A 14709-nucleotide genomic window follows, 5' to 3' on the forward strand; every position below is an offset into this window, starting at 1 on the left:
AAGAAGCAAGCAGATTTGTTCTGCAGAATCTAGGAAAAAAAAATCAGGAAATAAAGACGCCTGGTGCCTTGAAAGGTGGGCTGAGCAGTGGGGCTATAACCTGCAGGCCTGCATTCTGAGTAAGAAGCTGTTAGCTACACATGGTCAGCCATTCCCCAGAGAGCTAAGGGACACTCCCTTTCTACTGGGTTAGGAGATGGAGGCTTAGTGTTTGCAGAACTGGAACAGTGGCTTCAGGTCCAGAGATACAGGCTCGGCAAAGGGGATGCTAAAGTGTCACCTGAGTGAGATGATGAAGGGAACATCTACAATCTCAAAACGGAAGTAGGACTTACCCAATGCACCACCTAATCCCTTTTGCCCACTAAGTCCTCTAATGGCTGACTGCAAGATTCGTAAATCTCAGAGATGAGACTGGCATTCTCTGGAGAAGCTAGTCACACTAAGACTAAAAAATCACATGTGCTGTTGTTTGGGGACCTCATTACTATGGTGAGAGTGTGATCCTATTACCATACGCAAAACCCACCACCTGCCTGTGCATGCTATTGCGTAGCATTTGGCTTTTAGTGCCTCACTCCTAAAAAACAAAGCAGACATTCATGGATCTCTAGACATTTGAGAAAAGCTTCAACACTGAATACAGGGACCAAACAGGTTAGGAAAAGTAAGAAACACTGCACAGGACACATAACTTCCTAAACATCCTTCCAATTCCTATCTTCAGAGATTAAAGAATATCCATATAAAAAGAGCAAGGCATTTAAAAAAAAAACTGTCAGCCCTAGCCGGTTTGGCTCAGTGGATAGAGCGTCAGCCTCCAGACTGAAGGGTCCCAGGTTCGATTCCGGTCAAGGGCATGTACCTTGGTTGTAAGGCACATCCCCAGTCGGGGGTGTGAAGGAGGCAGCTGATCAATGTTTCTCTCTCAATGATGTTTCTAACTCTCTATCTCTCTCCCTTCCTCTCTGTAAAAAATCAATAAAAAATTTATAAATTTACTTTTTTTTAAAAAAACTGTCAGACAATAAGAAAGACCTCTCGTAAAGTATAAAAATTACAGTTAAAATTCGATGCTGAAGTTAAGAAATAAAGTTTGAGAGCATCTCAGAAAATTGATCAAAAGCCAAGAAGATGATTGTGGAAAAATTATTAAATGCATATCTTATATTGTTTTCCATATTAAAGAATAAGGAGCAACTCATTCATTTACTTATTCATTCATAAATATTTAGTGAGCACATACTATGTGCCATGTACTACCATGGACTGCTTAACAACATACAAAATTCTTATCCTTGAAAATGTCCCATTCTAGGGGTGGGTAAATGACATTACAAATTTTTACTAAATGCTAAAATGTCATATATGAAGATAAATGAGAAAGAGGATGTTATGGCCTAAATGTTCTGTGTTTCCCCCAAATTTTTATGTTGAAGCCCTAACCCAGTGAAGCCTTTGGGAGGTAATTAGGCCATGAGGATGGAGACCTCATGATGAGATTAGTGCCCTTTTAAGAAGAGGCACAAGGGAGCTCCCCTGCTCTCTCTTCCTCCACCAGGTGTGGGTACAGCAAGACGGTGCCCCTCTGCAAACCAGGAAGAGGACTCTCACCAGACACCAAATCTACCTGTACCCTGATCTTGGATTTCAAACCTCCCTAACTGTGAGAAACAAAGATCTGTTGTTTCAGCCCCAAAGTCTATGGTATTTTGTGATAGCAGCCTAAGCCAACTCATACAGAGGAGATAAGAGAGACAGAGAGAGACAGGATAGTTGTTAGGCAGACCCTCTGGGAAGGCAACATTTAGAGAGTCCTGAATGAAGTAAGAGAGGGAGCATTGTGGGGACAGAGCTCAGTGCAAAGGCCCTGAGGCAGGCACATGTTTTGTATTCTCAAGCAAAAGCAAGGGGACCTGTGCCACTGCCACAGAGCAGTTGGAGAGCTGCCATAAATGTAACCACAGAGGCATCCCTGGCAGAGCAGCGAGGGTCGGTGAGTCCAAGGTAATGACTCGGTAGGTTTAGTTTGGGGTTGGCAACCTTTTTCTGTAAAGGGCCGAATAGTAGCTCTGTTAAGTTTTGCAGGCTGACAGTCTCTGCCCACTGCTCACCTCTGCTGTCACAGTGTGAAAGTGGGCCAGATAGGGCTCCATGCCATCTCAGTCTAATTGTGATGGGAAGCTACTGGAGGGTGGTTTGTGCTTCCAGTTTTCCACTCTCTGAAACAAGAAGCAAGGTCATCCTCTAACAAGAGATGTTGTATGTTTGGGGAGACATAAGTCTGAAACAGTGACCTTGCAGATTCATTAGGGAAATAAATCTGTATTGACAGACGACATACACTGAGGGTTCTCATTTACCTTGTGATCAAATGTAATGCAAGCTGGTCAGCATTGAGTTTTGTTGTTGGTGGTGGTTCATTTGTCTTATTGTGACCACATGTTTATGTGGTGCTCACTGTGAATCGGGCACTACTCTAAGCATGGCACAGATATTAATTCACTTTAACTTCTGCCCAGAGAAAAGTGGGAAGTTGGATTGACCAGAATGGAGGTAAAGGCTGGAAAGAGAAAAGAGTGAGGGAGTACAAAAGAGTAATTAGAATCATGAGCCCTGGAATGTAAGCCAGGTGACCTGAGAGAAAAAAACAGGAGGAGCTGGTGGACAGGGAAACGGTGGTGGGGTGAGGGTTAGGAGGTCCATTTGGAGTTGAAAAATTGTGGGACTCGGGTATTAAGTGGATAAGGAGAAAGATTCACCACTATCTTCTAGAGGGTGTATCTACCAACATTACTCCCCTGACAGATAAAGTCTTGCTTTTATTAATGGATGGGCCCAAACTTAACCTCACACACAACATTTGTACTAAAATCCCGATGTGATCATGTGTGCCTCTGAACGCTCAGCAGCTCTCCACTCCTCCCCGAGGAGGTCTTCCACGGCGCAAGCCACTGAAACCAAAGCATGGCCCTCAGAAACTGGTCCCTCACTGGTCTCATCTGTAAATTCCCTGATTTAAATAAAGCGTGCTCTGACACTCTCACAGAAACACTGTATGCTCTTAGGCACAGTTTCAACCTCCTCAAATGCCTTCCTCCCATTTCTCAAACTTATATTCAACTTTCAATAGCCAAGCACAATTCCACATCCTCTGTCAACTTTGCTCTGACCATGCAAGCTTGAACTCAGTTTAACACAACCTTCATCAAGTAACGCGTTTCAGTAAGCATCCTGAGCCAGGGCGATGTTTCATAGTTCTTTGTATCCCTCATGACACCTGGGCCATATCATGCACAAAGCATGGGCCCAAGTACATTTATCTTATTTGGGAAATTATCTCATAAAACAAAATGTTAGGACATTTATAGAGATACTAAGGAAAAATAATTATATCACCAGGAAATAATTTAAATTCTATGGATGAGAGACACTTTGTGGGCAAGGCAGAGATTTCTTTGTTCTTTTAGTTTGGGTTGTATAAAAAGAAGAGCAAGAACGTAGCTAAGACAAAGAGTGATTTTCATTTGCAAATACTTTTCTCAAATTACATAGGAAAAAATAATCAAGTGAAGAAAATTATAAAAGAGGGATGCAAAAAAGATTCCCAAATCTTACCACCTTTATAGAATTACTTGTATAATTTTGAGGTATTTCTTTCCAGTATGTTTCTCTATGCATACACTTTTTAATATAATTATAATCCTTCGAGGCTCAATACTTCATATTCTGCTTTTTCACTTGGAATTATAATATAGCTAGAGGCCCGGTGCACAAAATTCATGTACTCAGGGGGAAGGTCCTTCAGCCCAGATTGCCAGAGGGCACAGGCCAGGCCAAGGGACCCCACCGGTGCACAGTCAGGGCTGGGGAGGGACCTGGGAGGTTGGCCAGCTGGGGAGGGACCACAGGAGGGCTCCCGGGCGTGTCCAGCCTGTCTTGCTCAGTCCCGATCAGCAGGACCCCCTGCAGCAAGCTAACCTACTGATTGGAGCGTCTGTCCCCTGGTGGTCAGTGCATGTCATAGTGACTGGTCTACCGTCTGCCCCAAGTGGTCAGTGCACGTCATAGTGAGTGGGTGAGCGGCCTTAGCATATCATTAGCATATTACGCTTTGATTGGTTGAACGGCCGACCAGACAACCACACACTTAGCATATTAGGCTTTTATTATACAAAGAACTATTCATAGTATCTTACTCTGGAAAAAATCTACTACCCTGAAGAGTTGTCCCTCATTTTAGTTGACAACGATACTTTTGGGGGTAGCTTTCAAGATTAGCATCTCTTTGAATGACAAGCTAACCTACCTGAATGACAGTCAGTCACCTGTCAAAAGGCCTCACACTACCTTTCTTGTTTTTATATCAATAAAATGGATATAATCTTAGGTCTTATCATTTGCCATCACCCTAACTGGGTTTTACCCCTAAGAGACAGAAGCTTCATTTATGCATGGATCCAGGGTAGTTAGGGATACTTTTTCTCCAGCATGTGATATAGCATGAAGTAATTAATAGTATTATATGCAGGATTATTTACCAACATTTCATTAAGGAAACTCACAGCGATATTGATATGAGAACAAATGCATTTTTTCATATCACATAGCATACATTAATAATAACTAAGGAAATAAACTATTTGGTACGAACAGAAGCAGACTGGAAGAACATCATTAAATCACCCACATAACTGTAAAAATATAGCAAATGCATAGTAAAGTGTGAAATGACAGAAGGCCCGATATTTGCTATAGTTGCTGTCATCCTGCAATCTGTAACAGACAGTAAATAACATCGTCACTACCGGGGTCACTTGTCTTGACCTTAAGAACCCCTCAGAAATGACAATTTGACTCAAAACGGTGGTTTTCTAAAGCAGCTATTTTTACAACCACTGGTTCCCAGAACAGGCATAAGAAATCGCTCACTCCCCAGAACATCTCTCATTCTTACAGAACATACCCAGAAAAAGCCTCAGATGTTCATGACACACGTTGGGTTTTCGGCAGCGCGTTATCCTGTGGAGCTCGGCAATCAATTACTGTTATACCACCATCATTAATAATTTTCTTAATGAAAATGATTCTGTTGATCTCTGTTGTATTTTAATTATCAGAGTTAAGCATAATTACACTGCAGCTCTGAGCTGGCATGTGGACTCCTTTAGGGTGCAATTTTGTTTTAACACACTGATAATGTAATTTTACATTGTGTCAGTTTGTTTGGTTATTATCCAGTTGTACAATTCCACTGTATTCCTGATAACAGATAATAACCTTAGTACCTCCTATATCCTGAAGTCATTTAAAAAGCAATATTGGAATTCTGTGACTCGCTAACTTAATCGCCTTATGATTTTATAATTCCTGCTGTTAAATATTGGGTTCAGGCACCCACCTCTTGTAAGAATTCTGTAAAACTAGACAATAGTTACACATTTTCTATGAATTACCGATAGGAAATAAAGACTTTATTTTAAGCACATTTTCCCCTTTAAATTCTTATGTCTTATTTCTATGATATTAGGTCCTTTAGGTAAAGTTGCTTGAAGGCTAGTTTAAAAATTGGCTGCCACTTAAGACAAGGCTATTGTTTCAAAGTTCTAGGAACATGTAACAGATCCTGTATTTTAACGTGGAAAATAGTCCAGACTTTTGCAAGAATCCTTACAATGAAAGATCTTTGTGTTGAAAAATTGATCAATTTAGTCAGTGTGCAGAAAGTTGCTCACCCAAGATAGGTCATATTAGAATTTGTCACTAATTCAACGGTGCCTAGTATAAGACCTGGAACACAGTAGACAATCAATATAGGCTTAACTGAATTAACTGCATGGCTACATTTGTGCAAACAACAAAAAATCAGAACTTTGAAGATGATCCTAGAATGATTTTGAGATTGATCTTCTGTATGACTTTTAATTGCCGTGGTCTTAAAAACAACAGAGAAATTGGGAAAAAGTACTGCTGTCACTGCTGTTTTTATTTCTTGGACACTTTCTCTTTAAAGCCAAACCATAGAATGAGAAAAAGAAAGTCTGGCTGATAAACATGTAGTATGCAATTTGGGGAGAAGAGCAATAACCTACAACCACATCTTCAAAACTCTGCTAATTGTATATTTGGTAACTTAGGATGACATATTTAAGACTAAATCCCAATTTCATTATGTATGAGCTATATATCCTTTAACTATTAACTTATTTGGACCTTGGTTTACTCATCCACAAAGTGGGAATACGCTGTTTACATCATGAGCTTGTAATGGTAAATGAGAAAATGTATGTACAGCATTTAAAATAATACCTGGCATAGAATAAGTGCTTATTAAAAAATGGCAACTGCTATTACTAGTATTAATATTATAATTATATTAGCATTTTTATGACTTTCATTAAAAATAGAAATATCATGTGCCCCCCTCCCCTCCAAAAAAATCCAATAATATCTCCGGCAAAGGCTTCAGTTCTCTGACTCTGTAATACGATTCTCTGCAGGTACCGTGGGTTCACAGTGACTGAAAGGGACTTATGGAATTCCTGGCTATAAATCTTGTATCAGACGATCATGTTTCCTTGCATACTTGGAGGCCTGGCTTCATTTCCTTTAATTTGTATTGACTTATGAGTACAGGGCAAATATCCTATATAATAAAAGCCTAATATGCTAAGTGTCTGGTCGTCCATTCAACTAATCAACGTGTAATATGCTAATGATATGCTAAGGCCACTCTACTGCTCACTATGACATGAACCGACCACCAGGGGGCAGACGCTCCGACTAGTAGGTTAGCTTGCTGTTGGGGTCCGGCTGATTGAGACTGAGTGAGATGGGCCGGGCGCTCCCTGGAGCCCTCCTGTGGTCCCTCCCCAGCTGGCCAACCTCCCATGTCCCTCCCCGGCCCTGATCATGCACTAGTAGGGTCCCTCGCCTGGCCTGTGCCCTCTTGCAATCTGGGAGCTCTCGGGGGATGTCGGAGAGCCGGTTTCGGCTCGATCCCGCAGGCCAGGCCGAGGGAGCCCACTGGTGCACGGATTTGTGCACCGGGCCTCTAGTGATATTTATAATAACATACACAGTTAGTGTGTGGGTGCATCTTCCCCAAAATTCTGTGAGACGGCCACTGCTATTCCATTTTTACAGCTGAGAAAATCAAGATTTATAGAGGGAAAATGACTTGCCCAAAGTTACATATGAGCAACCGTTGTTTCACAATGAAATTGTGCTTTCACAGAAGAAGAATTCTTTTTTATTGATTGATTGATTTTAGGGAAAGAGAAAAGGAGAGAGAGACAGAGACAGAGACAGAGAGAGAGAGAGACTGATTTGTTGTCCCACTTATTTATGCATTCATTGGTTGCTTCTATTATGTGCCCTAACTAGCAAGGGAACCTGCAACCTTAGCGTATGGGTAGGATGATTGAGCTACCTGGCCAGACCAAGAATAAAGGCTTAATTTTACTAGTAAATACTCAGAAACACAAAACTCAAATTAAGCCATTTACTTTTTATATATAAAAGGGCCACCAATATTGTGCAACCACTCTAAAGAACAGAATGTTACAGAGCAAAGAAGACACCATGCTGTACAACTGAAACTAATACAAAATAATATCCAGTGTAAACTGTAATTGAAAAAGAAAAAAAGAGAAGACAAGCTCCAACATTCGATAGGCATTAGTGGATTTTAGTAGTAAGTGGGCAGACTTTGCTCATCCTACCCCCTAGCAACCTCTCTTTCACTTCAGCATAGTGCTTTTTAGTCTTTTTTCACTGCAGATAAGTAAATTAGAATTATCTGGAGTCTGTTGAAAATAATGGCAAAAACAGACGACCCAACAAGTCTGGTCCATCAATGTCTGGATGACCTAATTACTTTCTGGAATGACAGGGGGTAGTTGAGGCAGGAAAAACATACATCAGATTATAACATTAACGCCAAATACTATTCTTTTCTGACATTGATGAAACAAGACGATGGCAGGCAGTTAAGCAGCACTAAGTGATATAATACATTTTATAATAATTATTTGATGAACGCCCTGACAATGAAAATTTTATAATTATATTTAATTTCATTACTAGCCCACATTTAATAATACTTCAAGAAGCGTGTCTCTTAAGTGGTAATAGTTACATATTAAGTGGCCTATGGACACAACATAAAAATATCAAAAATTTCACAGTCAAGGCAATTTTTAAAAACACTACACATATGCATTTTACATCCTATTTGTAAATAGGTGCTAATGTACTCTCAGTTAGCCATCTCATATAATAATGATTTTGGCATAGAATGCCTAAGTCATGTAGGTTCTCAGCTAGAAAACAAAATAAGGAAATCTGGGTGCATGGATGTTAGCCCAATAAGCAACCATTTATGTGTGTGTGGCAATAGTACTTTGGTTTCATTGAGGGAACTATTTATCCTCCATCTTAGTGGTTCTGTGGGAATAATTCTATTCTTTGGCCCTAAGTATGATTGTAGTCGGTGAGGGAGAGTCAGGGAAAGTCATAGCGATTAACTGGTTTAGGGATTGGTATGTGATATAGCCCACTAAACATCTGGAAAAGCTCTTTTCGTTGGAATTGTTGAGCTGGTAGAATAAGTCTGGAGCTTCCCACTGCCTGAGGAGACTACTTCTGAGAATGAAGCTCACAAAAGAAAGAGGAAGCAGAAGACAGAGAGAGACAATCTGGGGACAAGGTTTGAACAACTGGATGAAGGTGTTCCTGAAGTCCAGAACTGCCATGGACTCTCAGGTCCATGAGCAGATGAATGCCCCTCCTCCCAACACACACACACACACACGTGAACTTCTATCACTTGAAAACAAGAGCTCCCAAAATAACATATACACTATGACAGCTGTGGGCAAACTACGGCCCGTGGGCCGGATACGGCCCATTTGAAATGAATAAAACTAAAAAAAAAAAAAGACCGTACCCTTTTATGTAATGATGTTTACTTTGAATTTATATTAGTTCACACAAACACTCCATCCATGCTTTTGTTCCGGCCCTCCGGTCCAGTTTAAGAACCCACTGTGGCCCTCGAGTCAAAAAGTTTGCCCACCCCTTCACTATGACAATGCCTCACACATTAGAGATTTTCAAGTCAATATTGTTAAACCTGAATTGCTAATCCTTCCACCTACAAAACGCATTTGCTTTGAGGAGTTCTGTCATACCTGCTGGCTTTAATGACAAAAGGCTACAGAGCCAGTGTGGTCCTGGTAGGTATGCTTCTCGGGGTCACATTTTCCATGACGCGAATGATCCCTATTCCAATCCCAAAATATTAAGGTACTCCCAGAACTTGAAGACCTACTGTGGGGGTGCTATCCCCTCCCTCCAATGAAAATCTGAATTCTAGAAAGTAACATCAGGCCTCTGAAGCCCATTGAGGAGATGAGCGTAGAGTCTACAGCAGAGTTTTCCCAAGTGTGTTGCCCAGAGCACTAATCCCCATGGAAGTCCATTGGGAAGAAAACACATACACACACTTTGGGAAGTTCCACGTTAACATATACTCCTGTGATTTCTGGACATGAAGGTCGGCGTGGTTTGGGAGGATCTTCTCATCTTGTAACAGTCACACGTGCAAAGGCAGAGTCCCATAGGACACGGAGTACAGAATTTGGAATTGTCAAGATCTGGATTCAAACCTGGCTCCATTGTTAGCTCTCCATGCCCAAGGACAACCATCCTACCTAAGTCACAATGCCAAATTGTGTCCAATGAAAAAAACCTGCCCATCTCACTGAGCTGTTTAAATCTTAATGCAGGGAGAACATATTCCACTATGTATAACTCAGACTCTAAGCTAGACCAATGTGCGTGTGAACACCACTTCACCCTCTGCGCATATTAGCTCCGTGACCGTGGCAAATTACTTACCCTACGAATTCGCAATTTCACCTTGTTAAAATGAGGTAGTATATTCATTACCTTATGGGAGGTTTACATGATGATTAAATGAAATAATGCATATATAGTTACTGGAGTCCCTGCTATTTGAACTGCAATACTAATTGTTCTTGTAGGGTGAACAATATCTAATTGCCTTTTGTAGAAACTATGAAATGGCAAGAATTCAAACGGTTCATCATCATAGTATGTGAAGTGTCTATTATAGTCTCTGGCAAGCATTAATCATTGGTTTATCTAGTCAACCAATCAATATTTATTTCGTGTTTTGTTTTGTTTTGTATAAGCAGCATGCCAGACCAAAGATAGAAAGGCGACTAAGACACAGTCCTTGCCCTCAGTAAACGTGGAGTAGATTGGAAAGGCAGGAAATAGCTTACTTTTTACTTTCTCTTCCTAAACGCATAAAATTATAATCATAAAATAAGGCAATGAAGAGGAATGAGAGAAGTAAGTACAATTTGGTATGGGAATACCAAGGGCGGGGACTCAAGGGTGCTTAATAAATGTGACCATTATTATCCAGGTACAAGGCTAGCACGAGTTTTATCAGTTAATTATTAATTAATAAGCTTCCATAAATTACTCAACATTTATTGCCAAAAGGCTTGAGGTATATCCACCTATAACAAAAAAGTACTCCATTGAACACTGAATTAGAATTTTGTTATTTTCCTTATATATCAGTGTAACCATCGTCTCTTCCAAAAGAATGCCTGATTTTCAGATGCAATGGATTTGGGTTATGATAGGAGAACAGCTATTCCCTTGCTTCATCCATACTACAGAGCCATCACGCAGATAAGATATTGCACAGCCAAAAAAAAAAAAAAAAAGTTATTCCCAGTAATTAATCCTATATTCCAAGATCCCTTTTGTATTTTGGCACCTGAATTTGGGCATTGGGAGGCTGGTTCACTGTACTGTTTCTTTCCACGTTGATAGATCATATTGACGTATCCTGGGAAAATTCTACCTTCTCTTCCAGCTGAAAGCTCCCCCACCCGCATACCACAGGTATTTAGGGTTAGAATCTAGTGGGTATGGGGCCAGCAATCATAGAAGGAAAAGGGATATAATCAGATCCTGCTGTGCAGATTGTTTTCTTAGCTTGCAAATTCCCTTTTTCCGGTGTTTCAACTTTCAAAGGCTATGGCAGTTTAAAGGCAATCCTCTTATAAGTGTACAAATTATAATGATTATAGGAACAAGTTGTAATTGTTCCTAGCAAGTTTTTAAGAGTCTTTGATGTTATGATTAGTGTTTTCTATGTTAATACATTGATAGGGGCACTTATTTGCTTGGTCCCTTGTACGCTTTCATGGTGTCTAGGTTCAATGTGCAAATAAATCTTTGATCTCAGTAGGTCTATTTGGTAAAAAACGAAAGCCAGAAGAAATTAAACATGAGAAGCACAAGGTTCTGCAATATTTACAACGCGGAGCGATGAGGGATTTCGCTGGAAAAAGTACAGAGCTCGGGTCCATAACTTGAATATGGAGGAAAGGGCCCCAAACCACACCACACACGAGGAGGGGGCTGCGTTTTGGAGAGCCAGTCCGCCAATAGGCCACCGCCGAGCTGTGAGCTGCAGCTCGGCTCCTTTGTAGCCAGGGCGTAGCTGGATGACATGGTCTAGGTTGATGTCTCACTGAGGAAATCAAAGGCAAAGCTCTGCAAGCCATCGCTTCCTCCTGCCTGGTCCCCTCCTGGCCTTCAGAAATCGCTACCGGGGAGAATTCCATCTTTGCTAGGATTTCATTTTAAGCTACCCTCCCGTCACGAGTGATTTTGAGAAACTGGCTGGAATTCGGTCTCCTGGAATATACACCTTGACAGGAAGTGCTAAATGTCACAAGGAATTTGCTTCTTGGTAGATGCCTGCGAGGGAAACCTGGGATTTCCTCAAACCGGCCATCACTGAAAACGGAGAACAAGGAAGGGGTACTCAAATAGGAACCAAGTTTAGGAAACTGTGTGTGGCGCTAAGTAATTCATGGCATAATACCGTTTGTTTTACGTTGTAAAAAAGCACCAGGCTTTGCTGCAAACACAGGTAAGAGAAATCGTAAGAGGAAAAGGAAGAGAGGATCAAATTTGACCCCAGCTCATTTGGCGCTGTTTCGCAATGATCAGGTTTCAGTACTTCCAAAGAAGGAGGGGCGGGGTCTTGCATTTACCTTTGCTGTACACAATGCAGTTGTTTTTGTTGTCCTCCACGCCTTGCCAAGTCACATCCAGCAGCCACTTGGGACCAGCAGTCAGCACCATGGGGGCCTGAGCCTTTGTCTTCTGCAGAAAGAATGATAACAAACAGATGCCATTGGCTTTCATTGATTAAAACCTTGAATAATAACGGATCATTTTATTTTTTTTTTACAAACAACTAAATCTCCAGAACCATAATCCAAGTCCTTATTCCCCTGCCTCCTGATATCTTGTTACGATGACAGAAGCTGTGAAACTTTCCAGCTTGCACTAATCTGAATGGTAGAATTATTATCAAGGATGTCCCCCCCCCCCCCTAAATGATACTGGATCAGATCGCCAAGATTAGTCAGATCTCTTGTGGCTCTGAATTATAAAGAGAATGCAGATGACTTTCATTGCAAAGAGCAGGGTGTTTAGAAGTGAACTTTAGACACATTGTCCTTTCCTATCAACAGGATCTCACTATTTCCTGAAACAGACAGGAAAGAATGTAAAGAATCGGGATCCGTTTCAAAGCTCTATCCTGAGCAACATTTATATTAGAGTAGGAATTTATTCTGAATGAATAATGAAATCTACTTGACCCCTTTGCTAAGTGTGGATATATAGTCCGTCTGTAGCTGAAATAATAATAATAATAATAATAATAATGATCCACCATACATTGTCTTCAAAAAGACTATAAAAGGGGAGTTATGAATAAAATAAAATGCAGACCAAGTAAAGCATGACATCCTCTGAGAGGCAGAGAAGCAGGGAGACAAAATGTTTCCAGGGGACATTTTAAATACGAGGTTCAAAAGGCTCGGCATTTTAGGTTGTTTCTTTAACGACGCTGATAAATGCACACGGCAGGAAATAAACTGTGAGGAAATAAGCTTAGCAAGACTCTTGTTTCTGATGAGTCACAGTGAACTGGCATTCAGACTTTTATCATTCAGCAGCCCATGTTCTGTATATCAAATATCATAAAACCACAACACAGAGCATAATACAAGGGTCTCCAGGTAATTTCTGAACTGCATTTTCACCTAGATACGATCCTGCCAGAGCGACCTCGGCCCAGTCTGGGACTTGCCCACATGTTTTGTGCTATCACCAATTTCCCAAATTGGCATTAACAAGTGTTCGCTTGAGGAGTTCCATGTAATCTGGCCACTTCAAATCTCTGAGGAATCTGGGAAACCCGTTTCACCCGCTGAATGACAACAATGATAACGCATGAGACATGGGACCCATTGTTAACTGCGGAGCCATATTAAAAACGCTGCATGTTAAAAGGAAGGCTAACCCATTTCTTGAAGTTTCAATTTTTGATGAGAGATAAAACTACCACAGAATACACAATTTAATGAAAACATGAACCATGATGGATACATTGAAAAAGAAGTTGAAAAAATACTTCGAATATTAAAACAGAAGAGGTAGTAAACCAGATCAATTGCAAGAAATACTGGCATACTGATTTTTCATATTCATACTTTGATTCATTTCAAAATCTTAATATTTCAAACACATATCTTAGTGTAACCATTAGAAAACAAGTATCTGAAAGCCCTGCAGGCAAGAAGTAGTTTTATATCATGTTGTAATTTTTAACAATCTAGGCAAAATATTATCAAGTTGTCTCTAGGGTTACCCGTCTGAGTGACCATTTCTATTTATTTCCATTTTCAAACCAGAATTTGAGCACAGGCAAGCTTCTTCAATCTGAAAAGATAGTGACCCATATCCAATTAAACAGTAGGTCTTAATTATGCATACTTTAGCTCCTTTTTATTACCAGAGAAACAGTTAAGTCCACAGATCAGGGTCAGCAGTTCTCCAAGCAGTAAGCAGAGCAAGTCACGGGAGACAGTCCACCATTCAAAGAAACGTGTCTATGATGGATTTAGTCATCTTCTTTGTAACATCTGCTTCTTCTGATTTGAAAGAATAGATTTCAACAACAGACACTTGGCCCCATTTTTATTGTATTCTATTATTTCATTTTAATTATTTAATCTTTATATTCCATAGTTCTTAAAGCCATATGGATTTCTACACAGTAAATGAGCTTTTACAATTTTTGATAGATAATATAAAAAATAGATATTGATCACTTAAACACTTTAGGGAATCTTTAAGTGTAAAGTAAATCAATTGCTCTTCCATTCATTTCACAAATAAACCAATGAACAGAGTCCTTTGCGTGGTGCTAAAAAATATGTTCAGGCGTTTTTTTGGTGAACGGTACAGATACGTTAAAAAAAAGTTTGATATAATGCAAAAAGTAGCAAGGTAAGGAGTGTAACATCACAAGTAAACTGTTTGCAGGTCAGTGAAGGGCAAGAAAGAAATTCCTGTCCTGTGGATTCTGGAAGGATTTCATAGAAGAGGTGATACTCAGGCAAGATCTTAAAGGACAGACAGGAGGAATTTACAATTTCTGGTAATAGCATGGCCATAGTCTGAATAGAATATATGTACATGTGTACAAGAAATAGTGAGTAGTTTTGGACTCTTTTGTTTAAGTTCTTATAAAGTCTGTTCCTGGTATGTAGAAAGCACTAGATAAACATTAGC

At 40.2% G+C, this 14709-nt stretch overlaps 1 protein-coding gene across 3 annotated transcripts in view; it reads right to left on the minus strand.

Moving 5' to 3' along the window:
- ZFPM2 (zinc finger protein, FOG family member 2) overlaps positions 1-14709 on the minus strand; it is a 425162-nt gene that overhangs the window by 128465 nt on the left and 281988 nt on the right. For all 3 annotated transcript variants that reach the window (XM_070392063.1, XM_070392062.1, XM_070392061.1), the window contains one exon: positions 12114-12225. In XM_070392063.1, the coding sequence (XP_070248164.1) occupies positions 12114-12225 (112 nt within the window). The remainder of the gene's footprint in view (positions 1-12113; positions 12226-14709) is intronic.

Source organism: Myotis yumanensis, unplaced genomic scaffold (assembly GCF_028538775.1).
Source record: "Myotis yumanensis isolate MYYU_CA2020_CCGP unplaced genomic scaffold, mMyoYum1.0.hap1 SCAF_15, whole genome shotgun sequence".
NCBI lineage: Eukaryota > Metazoa > Chordata > Mammalia > Chiroptera > Vespertilionidae > Myotis > Myotis yumanensis.